General features: G+C 54.7%; 1 protein-coding gene across 10 annotated transcripts in view; it reads right to left on the bottom strand.

The window, feature by feature from the left end:
• Positions 1–27,071, bottom strand: part of AP3B2 (adaptor related protein complex 3 subunit beta 2) — a 60,479-nt gene that overhangs the window by 28,655 nt on the left and 4,753 nt on the right. For 4 of the 10 annotated variants that reach the window (XM_005280971.4, XM_008166776.4, XM_065559676.1 and 1 more), the window contains exons 2-5: positions 9,051–9,126; positions 7,598–7,672; positions 6,836–6,931; positions 4,268–4,428 (exon numbers count right to left, since the gene is read on the bottom strand). In XM_005280971.4, coding sequence (XP_005281028.2) covers positions 4,268–4,428; positions 6,836–6,931; positions 7,598–7,672; positions 9,051–9,126 — 408 coding nt within the window. Of the gene's footprint in view, positions 1–4,267; positions 4,429–6,835; positions 6,932–7,597; positions 7,673–9,050; positions 9,156–20,457; positions 21,214–27,071 lie in introns of those variants that run through there. The other 6 variants (XM_042851610.2, XM_065559677.1, XM_065559673.1 and 3 more) reach the window with 3 other exon arrangements.

A 27,071-nucleotide genomic window follows, 5' to 3' on the forward strand; every position in this document is an offset into this window, starting at 1 on the left:
CATCCCCTCTCACAGAAGCAGTAAATAGATAGCTTTTGAGCTTCCCTGCAGAGCAAACAGCTTGATCCCAATTAGAGAGGGGTCCCTATGAAGCGTTTGGCTGCTGGTCTCATTTCTCCCTCCTCTAGGTGTCAGCTGAAAACCTCCACTCAATGTGCAGCAGCAATCAAAAAACCAAACAGAATGTTGGTAATCAATAAGAAAGGGATAGATAATAAGACAGAAAATATCATATTGCCTCTATATAAATCCATGGTATGCCCACATCTTGAATAATGTGTGCAGATGTGGTCGCCCATCTCAAAAAAGATATATTGGAACTGGAAAAGGTTGAGAAAAGGGCAATAGAACAGCTTCTGTATGAGGAGAGATTAATAAGACTGGGACTTTTCAGCTTGGAAAAGAGATGACTAATGGAGGATATGATAGAAATCTATAAAATCATGACTGGTGTGGACAAAGTGCATAAGGGAGTGTTATTTAACGCTTCTCATAACACAAGAACTAGGGGTCACCAAATTAAATTAATAGGCAGCAGGATGTTGTGAAGGCCAAGACACTAACAGGGTTCCAAAAAGACCTCGATAAATTCATGAAGGATAGGTCCATCAATGGCTATTAGCCAGAATGGACAGGGATGGTGTCTCTAGCCTCTGTTTGCCAGAAGCTGGGAATGGGCGACAGGGGATGGATCACATGATGATTACCTGTTCTGTTCATTCCCTCTGGGCAGAGGTGAAAGTAAGCCGGTCTGATCCGGCGTACCAGCAAGAGCCGGTGCGCTGTACCGGACCGGCTTCCCCAGGCCGGTGATTTAAAGGGCCTGGGGCTCCCGGCAGCGTCCGGAGCCCCTGGCCCTTTAAATTGCTGCCAGAACCCCACTGTCGGAGCCCCCGGGTAACAGAGGCGGCCAGGAGCCCCGGGGCTCGGGCGGTGATTTAAAGGGCCAGGGGTTCCACTGTGGTAGTGGCGGCTGGGAGCCCCTGGCCCTTTAAATCACCGCCGAAGCCCTGCCGCCGCTACCCCAGGGCTCTGGCAGTGAGGGCTCGGGCAGCAATTTAAAGGGCCCGGGGTTCCAGCCACCGCTACCGCCCCGGCCGCAGCTATTGCAGCAGAGTCCTGAGCCCTTTAAATTGCCCCCGAGCCCCAGGGCTCCCAGCCGCCGCTGCAGCTGGTAGCTCCGGTGGTGATTTAAAGGGCCCAAGGCCACTACTGCAGCCAGAGCTCTGGGCCCTTTAAATCTTGATTTAAAGGGCCATGGGATTTAAAGGCCCCGCCCCTTCCGATTGAGGCCACACCCCTTCCGGTTGAGGCCCCGCACCCCAGCTCAGGGGTAAGTCCTTTAAGTTACTTTCACCTCTGCCTCTGGGGCACCTAGCATTGGCGACTATTGGAAGATAGGATACTGGGCTAGATGGACCTTTGATCTGACCCAGTATGGCCGTTCTTATGTTCTTAGCTAATGCGGCTCGGTTCCTTCTAACAATAACTAAAGGTTAAATATTTAACATGGGAGATGCAGGCACATAATCACTTAGTGGTATTCACACCAGGTTCAGTGAACTGTATGTTCATTCTGGGTCAAGTGCAAGGTAGGTTGTGCTTTATTCTCCTAGCCTCCTGCTTTATCCCTTCCATTCCTCGGCCTCTGACCCACATGCACCTTCTTGCCTGGAGTTTAGGACAGTGCCAGACACTCTGTCACCTTTCTGCAGCAGCCTATCCTATTGTATAGTGTCCCGCCCACCTTTGGTTCATTACGGCCTGTATTGATCCATGCTGCAAGGCCACATGTGCTTTCTGGGTCCATTCATTCTATGGACTATGAAGGACCCAATAGCCTGAGGCAGGCCGGAGTGCTGGGTTTTGACAAGGAACTGTCCAGTAAACAAAATCCAACAGCCAAATTCTGGGCTGTTACACCATGAACAAGGGGGAAAGCACACCCAGAATTCAGCCCAAGGATTCCCGGTCTACATCTCAGTGGCTAAAACAAACAGAATTAAAAAAAAAAAAAATCAAATTGACTTTTCACTCTTATTCCGCCCGTTTATTTGCTTCCATCGTTTTACTCTCCACTGGAGCAACAAAAACAGACCGTAGCCAGTTTCTTGCTAGTTTCACCCCCCCAGGTTTGCATACGCCAGCACAAGCCTGCAAAGTTTGCAAAAACAGCCCTGGGGAGTGTTTCTAGATCCATGGATTGGAAGGCCAGCCTGCATTAGGATCGGCTAGGCCAAGCTCCTGTATCACAGGAGCCAGAGAATCTCACCCTGACTGAGCCCAGAGTCTGTGGTTGAACCAGAATGTATCTTTAGGGTTTAGATCCAAGCCAAAACCCAAGAAATAGCACCAACCTGATCTCCTTGAAAAATATATTTTTTAAGAAACCCATCCAAACATTCCTATTAAATAGGAGGTTTTGTAAAACTTTAAACAAAATCCCCACATGCTCAAAGCCCTACATCTTGGCCCTCAGTGGCCCAATAGTGGCTCTTTCAGATGTTTTCCATGCCAGTCATGTATCAGTAGGATCCAGATGGCTTGTCAGTTACTGTAGCTGCATTATCTGGGCAGTCAGTGCTTGACCTGGCAAACAGAAGTGTTTGGCTGCTGGTCTTGTTTCCAGTTACTGTTCATTTCCTTGAGAAACGTCTCACCCACAGCCCCTCCTGCTACCTGTGGTTCCTGCCCACGGTACTAGGGGGAGCAGTTCATGAGGTTTTTTTTGGGGGGGGGGGTCAGTGGGATGCCCTGCTGCATCACTCTGTATTGGCATTGAACAACAGGGGAGAGGAGCTCCTGGGCTCACATATTTGTGTCCCCAGTGAGAGAACAGGGGGTCTGACCCCCAAAGAATAAGCAATTGAATCAACTGGTTGTATACCAAGTTCTTGTGTATTAATATACGTCAAGCAGGGTCATTTCTGAAAGCTGGTAATGCTCTGCCCTGGATGGTCAGTAGGAGATCTGTATCCAGGCTCTGGCTAGGAATGTAGGCGGGGCTGTATGTGTAGAACACTGTACTTGTAACCGGGGTGCTATGGCAGCACCTCCTCACAGCAGAGTGGAGCCGCAATAGGGCAGGGAGGCGCGCCTCCCACGCTAGTTGTTCACACAAAACTAACTCCACACCAGCCCTGAGGATGAGTTCTGGGTGGCTTGAAAGCTTGTCTCTCTCCCAACAGCAGCTGGTCCAGGAACAGATGTTGCCTCATCCAGTGTGTCTCCATGCACCTAGCATCCTACTACCGAGGGAAAGACAACGGCTTTACAACTTTAAAATTAATAGAAAGCCATTTAAACTGAGAAGAAAACCCCAGTCTTGGAACACTAAGGCAGGAGGGAGTTTCCCCTCTCTGTGTAACCATGGATGACCATAGTCTGAGAGAAAGAAAACCTTGTTAGAAGGGAAGGGGGTTGAAGTGAAGGACCAGCATCTAAGCGGGGTGCTGTCCATGAAACACGGGATCCCCTCTATAACAGGGGGCATGCAGGGAGACTGTTCAGAGGCAATAGGTAGTGATATTAGAGAAGGGAAGTTAGCTCCTAGAGAAGTGTACAGCCAGGGCCGCGCCTTTATGTTTATTTTCTGTGTAACTCAGCTGTTTGCTTCCTTGACTATTCCGTCTTTGAATCTAAACAAACTTCTTGTTGATCTATGCCCCATGCAGGTCTCCGGTGGGCACGCTGTGTGTGGCAAAGTGAGCTGATAACCTGGGGCAGGTTTCACCCCTGCAGGGGTGCCGAGCCAGAGGGGAAAGTCCCGATGTCTGGCAATTAAGAACTCAAGCAGATGGATCTGGGGGGAGTTGGGACCGGAAGCGCTTGTTGCGGTCACCCTGCCAGGAGTAACTAGGCTGATGGAAGCCAGGGTGAGACCTTTTTGCTGGCAGGCTGGCTACTGGGGTCAGAGCTCTGAGCCATAGCAGCCTAGCATTAAGGCATCCAAAGTCACAAGGCAGGTGGTGACAGAACCCCATACTGGTCTGGGTGATCCCCAAAACGTCACAGTCCTCCATGCACAAAACCAGAGGGCTCCAGAATTCTGATTCTGTGCAATCTGACTGAGTCACAAGAGGCCCCAGGGCACCATCACCCTGTGCCCTGTACCTTCCTCCGTGAAAAGTGGGTGGCTGGGATTTGGTGGTGGGAGTCCCCACTGTGCACCGGTGTAAATGACGGCCCAAGGTGCAATGCGCGGGCAAAGTGAGCCCAGCATGTATTTCAGGAGGGGGGTGGGGATGCAGCCCATTGTCCCAGTTACCTGTATAGCTTGGGGATGGCATGAGCAGCCGTCTTGCGCACGTACGGAGACATGTCTGACGCCGCCTCCTTGATGGCCAGCATCATGATGGGCACTATGATGGGCACCCGGATGCTGGAGAGAACCCGCAGGGCACTGGCCCGGATCAGCTGGTTGGGATCCTGCAGTGGGGGGGACATGGAGGCAGCTCCAGGAAGGCTTCACCGCGGAGCGCCCTTCCTGACTCAATCGGGCAGGGTGAGGGCCCCGCAGCACCCGGGGGTGCCAGAGGGAAGCAGAGGGGTTCGCTTGGCACTGCACTGCACACTTGGAAATTGATTCCCTGCGAGGCAAGACTCTTGCTCATTAACACAGCTCTGCAATCTCTCTGGCCAGTGCCCCCTTCAGATCCCAGGCCTGGCTCCCGGGGGCTAGGGGGCGGGATTTAGCTGGAGTTGTGGGTGCTCAGCACCTCCAGGAACCAGCCCCCCAGGATTATGGTGGCCCCACGGGGGGCGGGGGGGGGGGAGAAGTGAATGGCCGGGGGCCCTGCTGCAGTCTGAGCACAAGGGCTCCAGAGCAGAGCTGCTAGGGACACAAACCTGGTACCGGCTCTTTTGATCTCACCCCATTCTCTAACCCCTGCCCAATCCCACGGGAGCCCCAGGCCTCCCAGTGCCAGAAGTTGGGCCTTCCCCATAGCTTCTCAGAGGCAGGGGTCCCTGGAGGGCCCTCCACCCACATAGGGCTTTATACCAGGACCCTTTGGGGAAGGTGTGAGCAGCTGGGAAGGGGAGGAGGGAGCGCACTCCCCCATGCAATCCACTGCTTTGGCTCTGCCTCCGCCTGCGCCCCATCCCACCCCGCGGATCACAGCCTCACACCTGACCCAGAGCCCAATAACCCCACATGCTGAGCTCTGCCAAGTGCCTGGAAAGGTCTGGCTGGGGTGCAGCGGCCTCTCTGCCAGGGGCCCCTTTGAGTTCTTCTACCCGCTACTGTCCAGTGTAGCACTGGACCCCTGGATCCACATGGCAAAAGCACAGACTATCCACAGCAGGGCCAGCGCTGGCACCCACCATCAGCTCTCAGGGACTGGACTTCTAAGGGCCTGTGCCAGCTGACTTGGGCTTGGGCTAAGGGGCTATTTATGGGGTGTAGGTGTTTGGTCTCTGGGACCATCCCACCTTGCAGGGTCCTAGAGTCTGGGCTCCAGCCTGAGCTTGAGGCAACTGGCACAGGCCAGCAGCAGGTTTTAACTGCACTGTAGACACACCCTGAAAGGCCCCCAGCTCTTCACCATGGGGCCATCTGGTTCCAGCCTTCCCTTGTGCCTATCGCTTCATTCTGACCAATCTGCACCTCCAAGAGGAAGCGGAGATGCGGACAGGTACTGTGGGGGCAGCACTCTCTCTACCTCCACAGCAGCACCCTGGGAGCTGGGCACCAAAAGAGCACCGGGTATGGAGGGGAGAAAGGCAAGGAATTGCTTCGAACATGCCTGTGCACCAGAACCCAGCACAGCCAGCCACCCCCCGGGGCCAGCCTCGGCAAAGCACTTTGGGATTAGGCACTGCCCGGGCTCACTCTGTGGTGCTGCAGTGACATGCAGAGCCCACGCCATGCTGTGCCAAGGGTGAAGGGGCAGCAGGTTGTTCTGAGGTGGCACTGGGATGGTAACACATGGGAGTGGGATGGGCGGGTGCCTGCTAGGGAGGATCCTCAGAGAGAGCACCCCAGTTTGTCCCCTGTTCTCTGTCAGTCCAACTGGGAGAGGCTGGAGTGCAGCTTTGGCGTCAGGAGTCGTGGTCCTTTGTTGCAGGTGGGATTAGGGTACCTGTCCCTGACCTCACCCGTAGCAGGTTGAGCTGACAGCCCTGAGACCTGTATGTGTGGAGCGCATGGATGAATCCAGACTGCAGCACCATGGGCCATTAATGGGGTGGGGGGTCTCACTAGGGACAGTGTGGGGGCTGCTTCCTGGGGCACTGGGTAACCCCAAATGTCAGGGCTGCAGCAGCTGCTGCTCAGTTGGGGCATTGCTAACTTTCCAGCAGAGGCCCCGTTTGGCCTCCCAGCCTGCTCCCTTCCTCACTTCCCCCCATCTGCTGGTCTTCCGGGCGGGCTGCGCCGGGGAGATTCCAGAGGGTGACTCTCTGGTCAGCTGGACGATAGGAGCCAGAGAAGTGTGTCCGAGTCTCACTCCGGGGAGGGCCCCCAGCGCTGGGGAAGGTTTATAGCTAGAGGGCCACAGCAGGATGCCCAATGTTTCTTGATTGCCTTCGGTCTGGGTGCGGGTGTGTGGGGGCGCAGGCGTGTGGGGGCGCAGGCATACAAAAGCCCCTCCATGCAGAGGACCTGGTCCATGGCCACAGGGTTTCCCTGCCCCTGGCTCTGTAACCTAAGCCCAGGCAAGACCACCCCGATCCCAGCAGCGAGCACCAGCAGAGCCATCTACTGCCATTGCTGGAAAACAGGTGGGACAGTCCTCTCCTGCCTCGGTTTGGGGCAGCACCATCCCCCAGCCCACCGTCAGCCCCTGAGGTGCCCACACTCCAGTCCCCACCCCCTCTGCACGTGACCTCTGACCTTTAGTCCACGTTGGAAGGTGGAGATGGAGAGCAGGGCCAGGTCCTGCTGTTCTTCCGCATAGCGGACCAAGTAGACGTACACCAGCTTCTTCACCTGCCAGCCACATGGGCAGAGACCGAACCCTGTTAGCCAGGCTCCAAATCCCGCTCCACCCCATCTGCTTCCCACCCTCATTGCTTCCTCCACTGCCACGCCGGGCTGCCAGTGAAGAGGGGTGATTGCCCCCACATTTAGAGGCCCCGGGTATCGAGGCGGGGGGCAGAGGCAGGAGGGCATGAGCTTAGAGGAGTGGGCTACGAGGGATGTCACAGGGAAGTTCTGCTAAGCAAGCTGAGTGCATCACAACAGCTGCTTCTCCCAGAATCCTCTTTGCTGCAGCAGGGTCTGGGCTGGATTCTGGTTCCTCCTGCAATCCTGGGCTGGGATGCCGTCCCACGTCCATCTCTCTCCACGTGGCCACCCTGCTGCCCAGTCTCGGGGTGCAACAACCCCACAGCCCTCCAGGCAACCCCACCTGGCCATTGCTGCTGCAGAGGGCAGCAGGATCCCACTGGGTGTTACGGGGGCCCCTCAAAGCCAGCTTGCCACTTAGCACAGGGAGTGAGTGTCCTATATGGGAGCAGTTTCCTGCCCTGGCATATGTGTGCAGATCAGACCCAGGCAAGCTGCAAGCAACCCCCTGGCAGGTACCGTCCCTCCCAAATGCTGCCCCCTGCTGGCTCGCAAGTTGCTTGCTGTGACCCCAAAGGAGATGCTCACCTCAATGTTCTTGCAAGCCACGTTTTTGACGACAGCTGGGAAGAGGTCGGACGCATTCTTCCCCCTGGCGATCATCTGGGGATGTGAGAGAGGAGACTGTGACCTGACAACACATCTGCAGGCATCCCAGCCTGCGCCCAGCACCAGGCTGTCAGAATGCCGCACACATACAGCAGCACTGCGGGGAGAACCCAGGAGCTGTGGGGCCAGACACATGGGCCACCACCACCTGGGCTAGAAAGCAGAACCCCACTAGCTTGTGGTGTGTGTGTGTGTTTACAGCACCGAGCACACTGGGGCCCTGATCCATGATTCACAATACCCATGATAATAACAGCAGTATGTGGCCTCACAGCCCCCTCTAGGACCCCCACCACTAGAGGGCATGAGTGCCCAGACACCTGATCCACTCCGAGCCCCTTTAGCAGAGAGCAATGGGGAACAGCCAACAGGCTACAGCCAGAGGAGCTGGCTGCTGCCCAGCTCTAGAAAGTTGGAGGGTGGGGGGGTTATGAACATGGTGGGAGGGATAACAGAGCAGCGCGGTCCAGGGGAACGAGCCCAGGACTGGAAACCAGGAAGGACCAAGTTCTATTCCTAGCTCTGAGATCGGCTCACTGTGTGATCTCAGGGAGGTTTTTTCTCTCTGTGCCTCAGTCTCCCCATCTGGGTACGGGGATGATGATTCATACGTGGCGAAGGTTTAAGGCCAGAAGGGACCACCAGATCCTCCAGTCTGCTCTTCTGTGTCTCACACATACACCACCCAACACGGGCACACTAAACCCACCCTCCGAAATTAGACCAAGGGATCACAGTCCACAGGCGCCTAGATAGTATGTGCCACAGGCAGAGAACAGGAGTGACCAAGGGGCACCAGTACCCAAAGCCTCCTCAATGGCAGGGAAATAGTTAATGAGATACACCCAGGTAATCCTGGCAAGTGACCCGCACCCACACGCTGCAGAGGAAGATGAAATCCTCGAGGTCCCTGCCAATCGGATCTGGGGGGAAATTCCTTCCTGACCCCCCGATATGGTGATCAGTGAGACCCTGAGCATGTGAGAAGAACCAGGCAGCCAAGCAGCTGAGAGAGATTGTGCTCATACCACCTCAGAGCCTGGCCCACCCCACCTAGTGTCCCCCCTGCAGCTTGGCCGTCCCTCAAGTTTCAGAGGAAGGAGATCAAAAAAACCTCCAATACCCAGAATACAATGTGTGGGGGAGAGACCCTTTCTGACCCCTGCAGGTGGCTATGTGAAGCCCTGAAACATGAGCTTTGGGAACAAATGACAGTGGGGAGGGAAACTCCACAGAGGGGAAACTGAGGCACAGCGGGGCAGCGACTGGCTCAGGTCGCACAGTGACGCTGTCACTGCTGGGGCAGGAACTCAGGAGCTCCTGGCACTCAGGCCATGTCTCACCCCCACCCCGCCCTGCGGGAGACACTCACAGCCACGATCCTCTTCATGGCCTCCAGCTTCAGTGAGTCCTTGTTACTATCCAGCATTTCCTTCAGGTCATCGTGTCTGCAAGTCACAGGGACCTTTGTCAGCAGCTGAGCGGACACAGATGTAACAAGTTCTGGCAGCTCTCAGCCATGCACAGACAGAGCGTATGCCACATACACCAGCCCACAAGTGAGCATGAACACAGCCACTGCCCCCACTCCCAGCCTAGTCCATGGTGAGGGGACCAGCTGATGAGGCTGACCGCTCAAAGGCTCCCCCCACTGAGCAGAGATCCAGTAACCGCAGCCATGGCCATGTGCTACTAAGGCTGAATTGCTGCCCTACAAGGGAGTTCAGGCCACATGCTCTTTGGGGGACCCTGGAGAAGCAGGAACCCCTCCCCCCAGTGCCGCAGCTGAAGCAGATACCACTCTGCCCGGCCCCTTCCAACGGAGGAGCTCGTAGCGCTTGACAATTTATTTTTACTCTCCTGAGTCCCCGGGGTGGGGTCTACATCACCCACCTTTCACAGACAGAGAAACAGAGGTAGAGAGGGCAGTGACACACCCAAGGCCAGAGCTGGCAATAGAAGCCAGGACTCCTGGGTTCTAGCACACTGCCAGGAGAAAATGGTCTCTTTTTGCAGATGCGTGTGATGCTGCCCCACATGATTCCAAGTGGCATTGGGATCACTGTGCAAAGCCAGTCTGTTAATGACCCCCTAGGAAGTCCCCATCACCAGAGGTGTAGCCCTCCCTAGTGCCCCAATGCTGGGTGCATGTATGTGTCTGATAATTCTGACACATAGACAAACAAAATTTGATGGAGAAGAGCCAACACAACTTTTGTAAAGGGAAATGGTGTCTCACCAATCTCTTAGAATTCTTGGAGGGGGTCAATAAACGTGGACAAGGGGGATCCAGGGGATATAGTGTCCTTGGACTTTCAGAAAGCCTTTGAGGCTCTTAAGCAAAATAAGCTGTCATGGGATAAGAGGGAAGGTTCTCTTGGACCAGTAACTAGTTAAAAGACAGGAAACAAAGGGTAGGAATAAACAGTCAGTTTTCAGAAAGGAGAGAGGTAAATAGTGGTGTCCCCCAGGGATTTGTACTGGGACCAGTGCTGTTCAACATATTCATAAATGATCTGGAAAAAGGGGTAAACAGTGAGGTGGCAAAGTCTGGAGATGCTACAAAATTACTCAAGATAGTTAAACCCAAAGCTGACTGTGAAGAATTACAAAGGGATCGCACAAAACTGGGTGACTGGGCAACAAAATGTCAGATGAAATTCAATAAAGATAAATGCAAAGTAATGCACATTGGAAAACATAATCCCACCTAGACGTACAAAATGATGGGGTCTAAATTAGCTGTTACCACTCAAGAAAGATCTCGGAGTCATTGTGGACAGTTCTCTGAAAACATCCCCTCAAGGTGCAGTGGCAGTCAAAAAAGTGAACAGAATGTTAGAAAACATTAGGAAAGGGATAGATGATAAAACAGAAAATATTACAATGCCACTATATACATCCATGGTATGCCCACATCTTGAATACTGTGTGCAGTGCTCGTAGCCCCATATTGGAATTGGAAAAGGTTCAGAAAAGGGCAACAGAAATCATTAGGTGTCTAGATCAACTTCCATATGATGAGATATTAAAAAGACTGGAACGGTTCAGTTAGGAAAAGAGATGACTAAAAGGGGATACAATAGAGGTCTATAAAATCTTGAATGGTTGGAGAAAGTGAATAAGGAAAGGTTATTTACCCCTTCACATAACACAAGAACCAGGGATCACACAGATGAAATTAACAGGCTGCAGGTTTAAAACAAACAAAAGGAAGTATTTCTTCATGCAACTCACAATCAGCCTGTGGAGGTTATTGCTAGGGGATGTTGTGAAGGCTAAAACTATAACCAGGTTCAAAAAAGAATTAAATAAGTTGATTGGGGGATACATCCATCAATGGCTATTAGCCAAAATCTCTGATTGCCAGTTGCTGGGACTGGACGACAAGGGATGGATCACTTGATGATTGCTCTGTTCTGTTCATTCTCTCTGGAGCACCTGGCCACTGTCAGAACACAGGACACTGGGCTGGATGGACCATTGGTCTGACCCAGTATGGCCATTTTTATGTTCTTATGCGCACAGCCACAGAAAGCAGACCATGCCCTGCTTGTAGACTGACAGGCCATACCCTCTGCCCCCTGTCCCACAGCATGGACTATACATGTCACAGATCTGACATGCTGTCACCTTCCAAAGCTTTGTGGGTCTCTGGCCCATCAACTGACCGAGTGCCAGTGGAATAGCAAGGAGGATCTAACAACAGGCAAACTGGAAAGTGTTCCTGTCCAGGGACGGGGGTTGGCGGGCCCCCCAGAGGCCAGATGCTTTGTTGGAACCTCTAGGCTCTGGGTGGCTCATTTCTAGTACATCCCAGCAGCAGCTGGTGGATATCTGAAACACCCCATATCTGACACAAGGTCCTGGCCCCCCAGTGATAGCTGTCAGACCGCGAAGGCTCAGCAGGGGGAGATTCTGGGGATGCCTGCTGGCTAGTTCCCCTGATCCAAGGCACCAAAGAGCCATTCGCTGGCTGTCAGCTCTCACGGTTTGACTGTGAGTCTCAGGATATTTGGTATTTGAGTCAAAGCCCCAGTGCCTGATTCCTGTGAGTATGGGACAATCTCAGCTTTCGTTCAGAGAAAGGGTTTTGTTCCTAGCCCTCCTGGATGTGCAGAAAAACTGGACATGACCCGAGCGCAACTGAAAGACTCAGAACCCAGAAGGTGAATACCCCCCCCCCCCCGACCCCAAAATGCACTGGTTTTAAAATCTCTGGGGCCCAAACTCCTGGCTTTTGGATAGCTGAAGCGGGAATACTGCATTCGCCAGCTGGTAGGATGAGCACCCCTCGCCCCCCAGAGCACTCAGGCCTGGGGTGAGTCAGCTCCCCACCCCAACAATGGGCATTAGCCAGGCCAATTCACTCCCTTCCCTGACGCTGGGTGCAGCAGGCTGATCTGCGCACCCTGTGGTTGAAGAGAGAGTGCCCAGCCTGCTGGGTTCTGCTCTAGCCCTCGCGGGCGCTGGGGTTCCACTCCCTGTCCTGAGGAAGCCAGGAAATTAACAGACAGCGAGGTCAGGAGATCTTTCGAACCTTAGCCTGGGTGGGGTGAAGGATCAGGCCAGATCCTCCAGGGGGAGTCACTTGTCCAGGGTAAGGAGCTGGGCCAGCCCTGCTCTTGGATCCAGGATCCATGGAAGCCTGCCAGTGCCGACCCCCATTCCGATCGCACGCTGTACCCCGAAAACATGGCTGGGTTCAGACTCCCTCAGCGCTGCAGCCATAAACTCTGCCCAGGGAAACCTTTCCTGCAGCTGGCACCCCACCCACCTGTGGCATGGGGCCAGGCACAGGCAGCATGTACAGTACACAGCACCACTTTATCTCTCAGCACCGGCTTGTGAGGTCTGGCTGTGCAAAGAGAGGGGGCCAGCTCAGAGCAGTGGGCCACAGTGCCTGGCTCATCCTGGGCAGGGCCATGCCACATACAGATTGCTGGCTGTCACAGCAGGGACTCGGCCCAGCCCAGAGCATGGCAGCTGCTATATGTGCTGTGGATGCCGAGTTTGTGGTGGGATTATTGGGGGGAGGGAAGGAGAGGGAATGTCTCCCATCCCCCTTCCTCTCCTGTATTTAGGCTCACAGCTGTAAGCAGTTTCCACTACCCCTTTCCCTCCAGCTCTGGGACTTGATCTGTCCTTCCAGCTGCCTCTGAGCCCTGACGGGGGTTAGTCCTGGGACCTGGTTTAAGGAGGCCAGCACCCAAAGCTCTCCTCCTCTGTTCTAGAACAGGAACCCCACTGCCAAGGCCACAGCAAGGAGGCTGCCCCGGGACAGCGAGGAGGGGAAATAGACACGGAGAGGTGCCCCTCCGAGCCACTTCCCAGCAGCAGGGACTGCTCACAATGGACCTGATTCAAACCAGGGCATGTCACTACAAGAGAAATGGAATTACACACACTACTCTCCTCTGCAGGAGACATGCACTAATGGACCAGGCCTCACAGGGAGAGACGCAAGGAGCTGTGCAAGAGAAGGGGAAGGGCCGAGTTGGTCACAGTCTGAAAGTGGCGCAATTCAATTTGTATTTTTATAATTTCAACGGATAAAATAGATGTTCATTTTTAAGCATATTTTTCATTTTTTATCTATTTAATTGTTCAGGTTTGTGGAAAATTATAAGGGGGGGGGGGTCAGACAATTATTTAATGACAGTAGAGGTCAAGATTCAGAAAGTTAAAGCTTTATAACCATTAAAACATAAATTGTCAGCGTCATGTCAAAATAGACAAAGGAAATAGACATTTAAAAAAAAAATCAAACTCTAGTAATTTCTCAAGCAGCATTTCTCTTCCTTTGCCCTACACGTGGAACAAATATTTGACAACGAGCTCTTTGATCTAGCAAACAAAGATATAACAAGATCCAATGCCTGGAAGTTGACACTAGACAAATTCAGATGGGAAATAGAATCATAGAATATTAAGGTTGGAAGAGACCTCAGGAGGTCATCTAGTCTAACCCCCTGCTCAAAGCAGGACCAACCCCAACTAAGTCATCCCAGCCAGGGCTTTGTCAAGCTGGGCCTTAAAAACCTCGAAGGATGGAGATTCCACCACCTCTCTAGGTAACCCATTTCAGTGCTTCACCACCCTCCTAGTGAAATAGTGTTTCCTAATATCCAACCTAGACCTCCCCCACTGCAACTTGAGACCATTGCTCCTTGTTCTGTCATCTGCCACCACTGAGAACAGTCGAGTTCCATCCTCTTTCAAACCCCCCCTTCAGGTAGTTGAAGGCTGCTATCAAATCCCCCCGTGCTCTTCTCTTCTGAAGACTAAATAACCCCAGTTCACTCAGCCTCTCCTCGTAAGTCATGTGCCCCAGCCCCCTAATAGTTTTCGTTGCCCTCCACTGGACTCTCTCCAATTTGTCCACATCCCTTCTGTAGCGGGGGGACCAAAACTGGACATAATACTCCAGGTATGGCCTCACCAGTGTCGAATAGAGGGGAATAATCACTTCCCTCGATCTGCTGGCAATGCTCCTACTAATACAGCCCAATATGCCATTGGCCTTCTTGGCAAAGAGGGCACACTGCTGACTCATATCCAGCTTCTCGTCCACTGTACTCCCCAGGTCCTTTTCTGCAGAACTACTGCTTAGCCAGTCGGTCCCCAGCCTGTAGTGGTGCATCGGATTCTTCCTTCCTAAGTGCAGGACTCTGCACTTGTCCTTGTTGAACCTCATCAGATTTCTTTTGGCTCAATCCTCCAATTTGTCTAGGTCACTGTGGACCCTATCACTACTCTCCAGCATATCTACCTCTGCCCCCAGCTTAGGGTGTGAATTTTTAACAATGAGGTAATTAACTGTTAGAACAATTTACCAAGGGCCATGGTGGATACTCCATCACTGGTAATTTTTAAATCGAGACTGGATGTCTTTCTAAAAAAGATCTGCTCTAGTTCAAGCACAGCTACAGTACTTGAAGCAGGGAGTAATACAGGGAAGCCTTATGGCCTGTATTGTACAGGGGGTCAGATAAGATGATCACAATGGTTTCTTCTGGCCTTATAATCTGTGACAGAGCAGCAGTGAGTAGATGCAATACATGTCTGGAAACAATCAGGAGAGGAGAGGGGCAGAGCCAGGAAAGCAACAGGCTGACAGAGCAGGTTATAGTTTGCATGTTAATTTGGCTAAAGAATCCAGTTCAGTCGTAATGACCGCTTGCTCCAGTCAGGATACAACGGGCTCCCATCACTCAGAACATACAATCATAGAAATGTGGGGCTGGAAGGGACCTCGAGAGGGCATCAAGTCCAGCCCCTGCTCTGTGGCCGAACCAGGTAAACCTAGATCATCCCTGATAGGTGTTTGTCCAACCTGTTCTTAAAAACCTTTAATGACGGGGATTCCACACCTTCCTTGGAAGCCTGTTCTGGTATTTAACTATCCTTAAAGTTAGAAAGCTTTTCCTAATATCTAAGCTAAATCTCCTCTGCTGCAGATTATGCCCATTACTTCTTGGCCTACATTCAGTGGACATGAAGAACAATTGATCATCGTTCTCCTTATAACAGCCCTTAACATATTGGAAGACTGGTATCAGGTCCCCCTCAGTCTTTTTCTCAAGACTAAACATACCCAGTTTTTTTTAACCTTTCCTCATAGGTCAGGTTTTCTAAACTTGTTATTATTTTGATTACTCTCCTCTGGACTTTCTCCAATTAGTCCAAAACTTCCTTAAAATGTGGGGCCCAGAATTGGACAAAATACTCCAGCTGAGGCCTCACCAGCGCTGAGTAGAGCAAGACAATTATCTCCTGTGTCTTACATACAACATTGCTGTTAGTACACCACAGAATACTATTAGCCTTTTTCACCACTGCATCACACTGTTGACTCATATTTAATTTGTGATCCACTATAACCCCCGGATCCTTTCCAGCAGTACTGCTACCTAGTCAGTTATTTCTCATTTTATGGTTGTGCATTTGATTTTTCTTTCCTATGTGTAGTTCTCTACACTTGTCTTTATTGAATTTCATCTTGTTGATTTCAGACCAATCCTCCAATTTATCAAGGTCATTTTGAATTCTAATCCTGCTCACCAAAGTGCTTGCAACCCCTCCCAGCTTGGTGTCATCTGCAAGTTTTATAAGCATACTCCCCACTCTATTATCCAAGTCATTAATGAAAATATTGACTAGTACAGACCTGATACACCCCCCAAGTTTGACAGTGAACCATTGATAACCAGTCGTTGAATAAGGTCTTTCAACCAGTTCTGAACCCACCTGACAGTAACTTCACCTAGACCACTTTTCCCTAATTTGTTTATGAGAATGTCATGTATCAAAAACCTTGCTAAAATCAAAATATATTGCATCTACTGCTTCCCCCACCCACTAGACCAGTAACCATGTTAAAGAAGGAAATTAGGTTGTTTTGGCATGATTTATTCTTGACAAATCCATGCTGGCTATTCTTTATAACCCTATTATGCTCTAGGCACAGAGCAACAGGTGCTATGGGTCAAGTGCAACAAGGACTCACCTGACATACAGCCACAGATGGGCTCTAATCCTATGGGACTTTCATCATGGCCCTGGTCACACAGCCTCAAGCCCCCTGCTCCAAACACACAGGCTCCTAAGCCCAGATCCTCAAAGGTATTTAGGCTCCTACCTTCTGTTGATTTCAAAGCCCAGTGCCAGAGCTAGAGGAGAATCTTCCTTTGCTATTAGCAGAGTGGGGCTTATGACACATTTGAGCCCTTTACCCTAGTCTGTAGAGATCAGTAAGGCACTCAGATAACTCAGCACAGGAGCCATACCAGGGAAATAGCAGCAAGTTGTCTCCCCCACCCCGCTACCCACTTGTCAGAAATAAACACCAGGCTGGTGTTGTAAGTGTGATTAAATTAGGCAAATAAAGCATTGCACAAACTCCCAGGGATGTCTGAGCAACTTATTCCTGCATGGACCATGTTTGCTTGGTTTTACAGTGTCTCTGCACAGCCATTCCCTGGGTCTCAATTTGATTGTCATCCCTTGTCCCCCAGGAATTTCGCTTGGGGGTCCAGTTTTGAACCCCGAAGTTCAGCACTGAACTCAGGGTCCAAGTACCAAGTCTCACATGGGAATCAATGAGGTGGCTGAATTTCAGTGCCCCCCACCTCCTCAGCTCCCAGAGAGTTGGGCCCAGGCCAGGGGAGCGGGCTGGCCAGGAGCCAACCCCACAGGGAGAGGAATGGGGGGAGGGGGAAGCCAGCCCCGCAGCTCTGTTAATGTTTCAGTCTGCAATGAAACCGGAGACCCCAGGAAACCAGAGAGGCTCCTGGTTGTAACCTCTGGTTCTGCACAGGGCCCAGCTGTGGTGGGGGAGGGGAGGTGAGGCCTTGGTTGATCATTTGGTTGTGGGGGGCAGGGGGATGCACAGGGCACTTACTGGAGCTCAGCAGTGTCTTGCTGCCCATGGTGAGGTGCCTGTTCCCCACCTGGGTGTGCTAAGGCAGGGGGGGAGGGGCACTGTCCAAGGCTACACGGTGTCCAAGGCTACAGGGGCAGAAATGGGTCAGAACTGCCCAGGCCTGTGCCAAGCACAAGGCCAGCCCCCCTCCCCAAACCTGTCCCTTCTCCCTGAACTCCAGTAGCCAGGGGCCCCCAGTCCCATTTCCCCTCAGCCCCAGCTCTGCATCCGACAGTGGGGCAGACCTCCCACACCCTGCCCCCACCATCACGCTGCAGAACCTGGCACAGCTGGGCAGGGGGCAGCTTAGCACGAGCCACAGGGGCTGAGGGGCCCAGGAAGAGGTGGGCAGGGAGATCTAGCCCCCTTGCAGACTCTGCCCACAGGAGCAGGGCCCAGGAGGCTGCAGAGCTGCCCGCCTCGGTCAGGGAACCTAACCCGCAGCCACCTGTGAAATATTCATCCCGTCAGGAATCCACTGACAGCACCATGGCAACCTCAATGCTAGGCTTCTCTTATGCCTATTCCATTCACAGGCCCTGGGCAGCTGGGGTTACACATGGGGCGGGGGGAAGGGAGAGGAGGGTGGCAAGGTGCCTTCCTCCCAGCAGCCTCTGGGGCCAGGAGGAAAGTGAGTCCCTTATGGGCTGAGTTTGTTGGACCTCAGCTGGACCCCAGCATCTGCAACATGAAATCCCTTCTGACCATCCCCCTACTGCCCCCAGCTGGATGCCCCCGGGCCTGTTGCCCCCCCCCCACCTGGATATTGGGGGTCTGAGCACAGTGGGCAGGAGCTCTCCGTAATGGACACTAAGGCCTCTGTTGCCAATTAGAGACAGAGCCTCCCCATCCCCAGCTGGGCAGGGACACATCAGCATGGGTTAGCGTACGGGCTGCCCACCCTGCAGCTCCCTGGGCTGTCCCTGGCCTGGCGATCAATAGGAACTGACCCAGCACCTGTGTCTCTTTTTCAATTCCACCTGGGGCAAAACTCCCAGTCACAATGTGACCCCGAGGGCAGGAACTCCCAAATGCGTGGCGGGGGGGACTCCGGGGTCTGAGCTCATCACACAGGGAGCTCCCTGTGAGTCACTGGAAACTCCATGCGCACATCCCCAGTCAGGGATTTAATAGGGACAAAAACCAGCCAGCGCCTCAGCTGGGGTAAATCAGTGGAGCGGCACTGGATCCAATAATTACCATCAGCTGAGAATCTGGTCACAGCGTTTGATAGTGTCCTTTCCATAGACTTCTGTAGCAGGGATAGAATTATATATTCCAGTCTATAGGGTGCTTTCAAACAAAACCCTATAGATAGTGTATAACCCTCGATTCAATTCTCTGGGGCTTTCCTATAAGGGATCAGCCCCTTTGTTAGCACACCTGAGGCTCCCTAAATGCATAGAAGTGACATGGGGACAAAACAGTCCAAGCCATTTCCAAAAGCAGCCCCAGAGTTTCCAGGGAATAGTACATCTCCAATTCAAGGGCAGATGCCGCCGAGCCGGAGCGAACTCCGCCAGTGTGTTCTGAGGTTCGAGCCTCAAGACTTGCAGAGCAGGACCGGGCTGAGTCAGAGCTAAGCGTGAGGAGGGTGGGCTGGGGCTGGAAGGGGGGGGCATGAGAAGTCACACCTTCTAGCTAGGCTGCACCTCCCCCCAAATTGGGAGGGGGGCATTAACCATAAACACACCACAGATACTAGCTTGTCCAAAATGCAGCACCGCAGCATGGACAGGGAAGGCCCATGAAGCAACACAGGAGCCCTTGCCATGGCGCTCGGTAGAGGAGCACCCAGCTCCCAGAGGGGCAGGACCAGAGGTATTAAGGATGGGAATGGAACAATTAGATCTGCAGGTGGGACTGAGACAAGCCCCCAGAGCACAGGGAGACTTGTCCAGATCCAAGCGCCTCTAGAGCAGGCTGAACCGGAATCCTCCATCCAAACCTCCCGTGCGGTGGGGTCATCTGATGGGACCCCAAACTCTGATTGAAGCTGGGACCACGCCACAGAGTGCGAGGCTGCCCCTAGGTGACCCCCATGCTCAGGCGCCAGGTGAGGCTGAGTTGGGCACTTTCCTTTCTAATACCTTATTCCCAGTCACCTGTTCTGTGCTCCCAGACTTGAAGGGACCTGTCCTGTCTCTAAGGGAGCAGATTTGGGGAAAGCCGGAGCTAAATCCCTCCCAACGAACAGCAAAACCACCATTTTGTGCTGCCAAGAGCCCTTATGTGGCTCCTCTGGGGCAGGGAGCTCAGTGGGCACGGAGCCCCCAGTGCGGGGGATTCACAACTCCAGCATGGAGCAAGGCACTATGTATCGAGGTGCTGCTATAGTATCCTCAGCGTCCTCTCCTTCCCCTGCCCCCAGAGCCAGGCCCAGGTGAGAGAAGGACTCACAGGGTGAGGGCACCACTTCAGGAACAGCAGGCACACAAGGTGCAGCAGGGTTGGCACTCAACTGACACGGAGTGGCCCTGCAGGGCCGCCCGGGGGGGGGGGGGGGAGGGAGGGGAGGGTAAGTGGGCCCGGAGGACGCAAGGTCAGGACTGGACGAAGGGAGACACAGAAAACAGATTTCACTGGGCCAGCTTCACCTGCACCCTCAAAGAGATGGGCCCCCTTTGGACAGCTCCATGGACACAGCAGGGTGGCACTCGGCCCTCAAGGCTCAGAGGTGCTTTACTGGCTGTTATTAAAGCTGTACCCTTGTCTGTCACCCCAGCATCCCAAGCTCCCCTCATAGGTAGACATATGCCCCCCTGCAGCCCCTTGTGACTCCTTCCCATGCCCCCATCACCCAGCAAGTGCCACCTGAAGCATGCTTGGCATTTACTGGTATGCAGGCCCTTGTGTCCCAGAGAGACTCTGTCCCAGACACACACTCAGCAACTCCTGTTACAGACCGGTAGGGCCAGATCCCCCATGGGCCAAGCTGGGGACAGTGGAAGAGTTAGGTAGGGCGGAGGTTTGAAGGGCAGACCAAGGGGCTAGAGCTCTCCTAATATCACTCTGATTGGGTGTGTGATGGGGGCAGTGTTGTGAAGAACCCACTCCCTTTCTCCCTCCCTTTCAGTGCAGATCAGGGATTTGTGGGAGCAGGAAACCCACTCCCAGTTTGACAATGGGGAGCCCGGGGGCAGAGTCTCTCTGGGAAGAGGCTCCTCCCATCTCATCCCACTATTGCCACCATTCAGTTGAGATCTTAAGAGGACCAGGTTGCTAGCATTTTATTCCTAAGGGGAGGATGGTTCTGTGTCCTCCAAGCACTCTCATCCCTTCCCTGCCTCCCAAACTCACAAGCCAGGCTGGTCAGAAGGAAGCGAAGAGCCCCCCTTCCCACCAGTGGCCCTACCGTAGTGGCTGTGTCTGACTGCCACTGGTGCTGTTCTCTGGGGCAGCCACCTGCTCCGGCGACTTGAGCAGACGGAGCTCATCGGCCTGCATAGCGTTGTACCAGACCTGCTGCCCTCCATCAGGTGTCAGCACTGGGCTCTTGGCCTCTTCACCTGCCATTCCCTGCTGGAACCTCACCAGGTTCACCGCGCTGGCCGGCAGCTGCAGCAGCTTCTGCATCGGATTCATTGTAGCTGCAGAGGGGAGCAGGGGTCAGCGACAGGCAGAGAGAGGCGATGGCCCCTCAACGACAGGGACGCTGATTCTTCTGCAGTCAGTGTGCCAGCCCTCAACGGGTTAACCTGGTTCTGCCAAGCTCCCCCTGGCCAGCGCCCCAGTGGGGTTCCAGCACAGCTGGGGGGGGGGCTTCCTGCCCCCTTTCTCACCAGCACCCCTCTGGACCCCTAAGGGTTGTTGTCTCTGATCCTGGATCCCAGATCCTGAGCTGGCGGTGCGATTCAAGGCACAAGGAGGGAAGGCAGCGAGGAGCTGGGGCTGGCTGCCTGTGAGCGGGGCACCCACATGGCTATGGGGGAGCAGCTGCTGGTCTCCCCGGAGGGCTTGGCTGGCTCTGGCACAGCAGGCTGGAGAGGCTCCTCCTGCCCGCACCGCGCTGCCCCAACCGCCCCAGCCAGACGCTCAGTACAGCCCAGCCACGTTTGCAGGTCGGCTGGCTCAGCTCTATGACTCAGCTCCGCTCCGCTCCAAACTCCCCTCCGCCTGACAGCCCCCGCCCTCCTGTCCGCGGGCTGAAATCTGATGCTGCAGCAGCTGGCAGGCAGCTGAAAAGGAGCCCTTGCTCCTCGCCTGGCTTGCAGCGCCTTCTGCTGGCCACACACAAACTGCCACTCAAAGTGAGCCAGCGCCCCCCCGCCCGCTCCTGGGGAGCCCCTCCCATCCCCTGCCCCGCAGGGACATAGGGCAGACCCCAGCTAAGTCCGTGCTAGCTGCCAGTGCTCAGCACCTCCAAGCATCAGGCCCAGAGCGTGACTGGACCTGCCACCTTTGGGCACCTGCAGGCTACGAGCTCCCATCCACAGGGCACAGGCAGGACAGGGCTGCCAAGCACTCAGCTAGGTGCAGGGAGTGACTCACAGAGGGTGGTATCGAGGCTATCTAGAGTCATGCTACCAAGGGCTTCAGCTGCTCTTTCTTAGGGGCTCAGGGGAGACTTTCATGGGGGCAGATTTTTTTCATTTTCCATTCACTTCAGCAGGGGCAGGCTGGGGTCACAGAGAGTGATTCCCGCTCCCCACGCTGTGCATGAGAGCCCAACACCCGGCAGCCATCCCAGATGGAAGTACCATGAGGCAAGTGGGCGCAGCACTGGGACAGGAGGGAGCCATGGAGCGGGTCTGGGAGGAGGGAGCGGGGCGGGGAAGGAGCCAGCTGCAGTGGGGTTCCCAGGTGCTGGCCAGAGGGAAAGGCAGCCCAGGAAGCTGCTAGGTGAGAGGGGGCTGGGCGAAGGAGTGAGAGAGGACAGTGCCAGGCTCATGGGGCCTCCAGCAGGCGTAACCCCCTCCAGGACACCCCTGAGCAAGGATCAGTCACTGACCCGTGGCCCTGACCCGTGCAGTGCTCCTCTGGTGCAGCACTGCCAGCACCACACAGGGACAGCCATTCACACAGGCTCCACGGCAGCCAGCACTGCAGATGAGTCACCAGGGCTGGGGTCTGCGACAGCCAGCGCATCATGCAGCATCACACTGGGCTGCAGCACAGACACGGGGAGCTGAGCTGACATATGGGCGTTCAATGCCCCCGGACCCAGACGGCCTGGACACATCACCCACCTGGGGAGATGTCACAGCCTCTGGAGCCGGCCGTGCCCCAGACGCCAGACGAGGGGAGGGACAGAGGGGCAAGAGCCCCAAATAGACACCAGTTCGGTTGGTTCTGCTGGGGGGGTAACAGCACCATCTAGTGGCCGCTGTGCATGTTTGCCCACCCCCTTGTTTGTGTCTGTAGCTCTGTTTGCATTCCAGTAGCGCCTGCAGTGCCCCATTGTGCTGGGCTTGGTACAGACACATGTATTAAGAGGCAGTGGCTGCCCCTATATTTACAATATAAATAAGACACAGAAAGCATCACTAGCCCTGTTTTATGGGTGGGGGGGCTGAGGGATTTGCCCTGGTCATCCAGGGAGTCTATGGCAGAGTCAGGCCCAGAACCTAGCTCCCGAATCCCAGCACAGCAACTCAACCAGAAGCCCATCCTCCCTCTGTCATGCAATTCCTGTGCCTCCCTGCCCCCAGCCCAGAATTTTGCACTAAAGTGCTAAATTCCAAACGTGGATGGGTGTTCAGACCGGACTGTGATCTCACACCAGGTTTACCTGTGGAAGCAGCACTGGACCCTGGCTTACCCCAGGGCACGAGACAGGAGGAGCAGGCCTGGAGTGTTTCGCTGAAGCCAGAGCCCCACGGATGGTCGAGCTCCTTCCCAGGCCGCCATATCCATGCTGTACACACAGCACCACAGCAAATGCTGCTGAGCCAAGGCCAGGCCAACTCATCTAGACTCCTTCTTAGCCCACCGGGCCATTGAGTGCGGGATCTGAGCTGTCCTGACACCGGGACAGATGGTGCTCCCAGTACCTCTGGGCTGGTATCAGAACGTTCCCAGTGAAATCCTACCTGCCTTCAGGTTCACGTTACTCACGGAGAGCAGGGAAGGAAAAGTTCAGAGACGATGTCAGAAGGGAAAACTGAGGAAAGAGGAGCCAAATTCCGGTGACGGGTGTCAGCTTGACAGTGCTGGAGAAGGAAATCCTCAGGGCAGGTACTGTCCCTGCCCCTGTCCCCTGTTCTGTAGGGAGCCCGCTACTAGGGGCGAGATGGGCACTCAGTCTCCATGGCCAGACCAGTCCTTGGTCCCCATCAGGGCTGCCAGCAAGCAGCCCCTCAACTCAGGTGCCAATCATGGGGGTGGTTGGTGTGGGGGATACCCACCCTGGTAGTTCCAGGGCCCACCCCTGTGAGTGGAACCCCCACTGGAGTCAGTGTGGGGGTGGCGCTGGGAGCATTTACAAGCTCACCCTGAGCCCTTGGCTAGTTTGGCTCCTGTCTCTGAGCAGTGAGGATTCCCGCAGATCCCCGTAGCCCAGGCCCGGTGGGACAGGCCGATCGATACCGTTGCTGGACAGTGGGGAGCTGCGTAGATCCCCAGCACTGCTCTGCACAAGGGTTAATCCTGGGCGTGCACTAAGTGGCTGTAGCCGTCCTGCTGTAAGGCTAGTGGGCAGACGACACTTTAGCCCCCATGCCCCTCTGGAGCGTTACTGGGATCTTTGCTATTTTCCCCCCTAAAAGGGTGTGTGTGTGGGTCTCTGCCATTCCACCCACCTCACAGCTTCCAGGGGGCCCCCTGTCTCATGAATAGCTCCCATCCCTGCCGATAGAACCCCGGTGCAGCAGCAGTGTGAAAGCGACAGGATTCTTGTGTGGAGCTGTTTGGGAATGGGGGCAGGACTGGAGTAGCAGGGGGCTGCGGGTCGGGATTGAAGGGCACTGGCAGAGCTGACTGGGAGTTGGTCCAGCTCCTGCCTGCACTGTGCCTGGCTCTCTCCATGCTCCCAGCCCCTACATTTACCCTGAAGTTTATCCCAGAGCCCTGGGCAGGGCGAGTTCCCATTTGGGAGAAGGGCCTGGAACATGCAGAGTCTCCATTCCCTGCTTTCCCGGCGATATTGGGGATCCGGTGTCCTCCCGGGACTGGGGCACTTGTTAGAAGACATACAGGATTTGGGAACGAGACTCAGTGGGAGTGGGAGGCCGTGACTGTTTTGGGGAGAGCCCCATGTTCCCAGCTGAGCCTCAGCTCAGCTGTGATGGTGAATGGCCAAGGTGTGGGCCTGGGGCCTAAACCATCCAGGTGACAGAGGCCCACCAATCATCTCCCCTCCAGGCCTGGCAGTGATGCTGGGCTGGGTTGCCTTTCCACAGTCACAGTGCAAGGGGCGCTGGAGAGCACTTGGCTCTAGATCTGAAGGGCTGCGGGGATGAGTGAGCAGGGGGGCACCATACCCCCAATAGGAGTCTTGGGCTCAGACAGGCATGGGGCAGAGCACAGTCTCCACTGTACCTACCCTCTGCTGTGGGCAGCCTGGCAACGTGGTTCATTTACAGCCCCAGCAGCTCTGCACAGACTCTGGCAGCGTCAGCCTGGAGGGGCTGTCCCGGGCCCCTCATGCTGCGGTTGCCTCGTTATTCCCACCCCCTGCAATGGTTGCAGGCCCGTGGCCGCAGCAAGAAGACTCAGGCATTGGTTTTGGGTTCACAGGCCTCGCCCGGCTGGACCGTCGCCGGGAGTGTCTGACTCTCACAGAGCCATTCAAAATAGTCTGCCCAAGGAAGCATGCCCAGCAGGTGTGGTACAGTCAGTGAGAGGGTGGGGGCACAAAGCCCACCACAGGGAGCCCAGCAGGACAGGCCCAGAGCAGCTCCCTGGGGAACCTGTGTGAAACAGGCCTGGTGACCACAAGAGGCACCAATCTACACCCTGCTTGGCAGCCTCCAGGGCTCAGATTTCCCCTCTCCTCGCTCAGACCGAGGCCTATTGGTGAGTGCGGTGGGCAGGAGCTTGCCAGTCACTGCCCACCTGCGCAGGCTCTGAGGATCCATCATTTCAGCCTCCCCAGTGCCACTTCCTCTAGCCAGTTCCACCTGCGCTGAGACTCTCTGGGAGCCCACATGCCACCCCCAGCCTCACTGGTGCTCCTGGCAGCCTTCAATTGCACTCTACAACAACCAGACAAGCTCTAGCCTCGTGGTGGGGTTTGGACCCCTGCAGGCACCTGATTTGCAGAGACTTCCATGGGAGCTGGCAAAGACCTTCTGAAGCTCCAGAACCTTGCACAGAGCCCTGGACATTGGTCTGGTCCCTGCCCGCAAGCCTGGAAAGTTGGCAGAGGAGAAGCCTGGGCAGAACTCTGCTGCTCCATGGTACGTGGGGGAAGGAGCTGTCCCCAGCCTGCTCAGAGGATGGAAACTGACTCCTTGAAGTGCACCGGGGCTGAGTGAGGCTGGGACCCAGCAGCCTGCCCCAGCTGTAGCTGCCAGATGCACTTCAAGGACAGCCCTACGTACAGTGCATAGGAGTGGTCTAGCTGGGAGAGAAAGGCATGGATGCTTTCCCCCACCGGACACAAACACGACCCAGCTGTGTGATTCAAACAGCAGAGAGATGCAGCCCCAGCCCTGAGTCCTCCCCACACCCACGTTCTCCAGCAGAACAGCTAGCCAGCATGTAAAACCCAAACCCAGCAGAGCCCTGCACATGTGGGAGGCAAAGGCAGCGGGAAGCTCTGGTGGCAGCATGATAACTAGCAGGCAGCCAGGATCCTGCTCCTCCAACCCTCTCTATCCCCTTTCATCCTAGGAAATTCCAATAAGCTGCTTTACACAGAGATCGTTTCACCTACTACTGAAATGCAACCAAATAGAATGCAGCTGCTGTTATAGAGCACACAGCTACGCTGCACAACAGTTTAGGACAGGAAGTAAAGAACACCACTATGTACAGCTGGGACTGTAGGGGGAGTTAGCAGCTGGAGGACACAGCGAAGAGTGGCATAGGAGCATGAGTGGGCGGGATCTCAGTTTTACATCTCACCCAAGAGATGGCACCTCCAGCAGCACGGTGCCTTCCAGCTATTAGCATCAGCGCTCTGCTGCTGGGAAAACAGCACCTCCTGCTGAATCATCAGCACCAGATCTGTCCCAACTGGCACTGACAGAGTGCTACTGTCCAGCCATTTCACACCAGCTGGCTGCAGGCAGGCAGGCAGACAGCTGCTGACAGATGGCAGGTGAGTGGTGGGTCAGCAACATCCCCACAGAGGGTTACGCACCTCAGAGAGGAAGGGATCGAGCAGATGGGGCAGTCCCACCCCAGCACCAGGCCGCAGCGGGATCAGGAGCTCAGCTTCCATCTGAGCAGGCAAAGGAAGACAAATCTGCATCTACACCACTCGGGCTGTGGTCAGGAGTGAGCTGTCCAATGTACTGGAGCCGTTCCCTCCAGCAGGGCTGGGGAGGACTGATGGATCCATGCTCAGGGATGGGAGTGAGCCAATCCTAGTAGAGTGCTCTTCCCACTGCAGAGATCAGGGCAATCAGAGGGAGGCGCACAAGTTCATTCAGGCCAGGTGCCAGCCTGTAACAAACCCCAGCAATGCTAAGGAACCTGGGCCGGTTACCAAACCTGACCTCTGCTCTCCACACCAGTCTCCAATAGAGAACAGAGTCAAGTTCCAGGTCTCAATCCTGATCTTCAGAGTGCTCAATGGCCTGGAACCAGCATGTCTAAAAGACCCTCTAATGCTCCAGGACTGTGGATTGTGATCAACATCTCTGGCACCATGGAGCTCTCTCCAATAACTCTGTGCAGGAGACAGAACTTCTCAGGGGGCCAGTCCCAGATCGCAGACTGACCTCCCCCAGGAACCAAGGGCCATCCCAAACCTCCCACCCGCACTCCAAGTGCAAAGCACAGTTCTGCCTTCTCTAACTCAACACTGAGCAGCATGTACATAAAACCAAAACCCTACCAAAACAAACCACTCCGCTGCAC

The sequence above is a fragment of the Chrysemys picta genome, chromosome 10 (assembly GCF_011386835.1).
Source record: "Chrysemys picta bellii isolate R12L10 chromosome 10, ASM1138683v2, whole genome shotgun sequence".
Lineage (NCBI taxonomy): Eukaryota > Metazoa > Chordata > Testudines > Emydidae > Chrysemys > Chrysemys picta.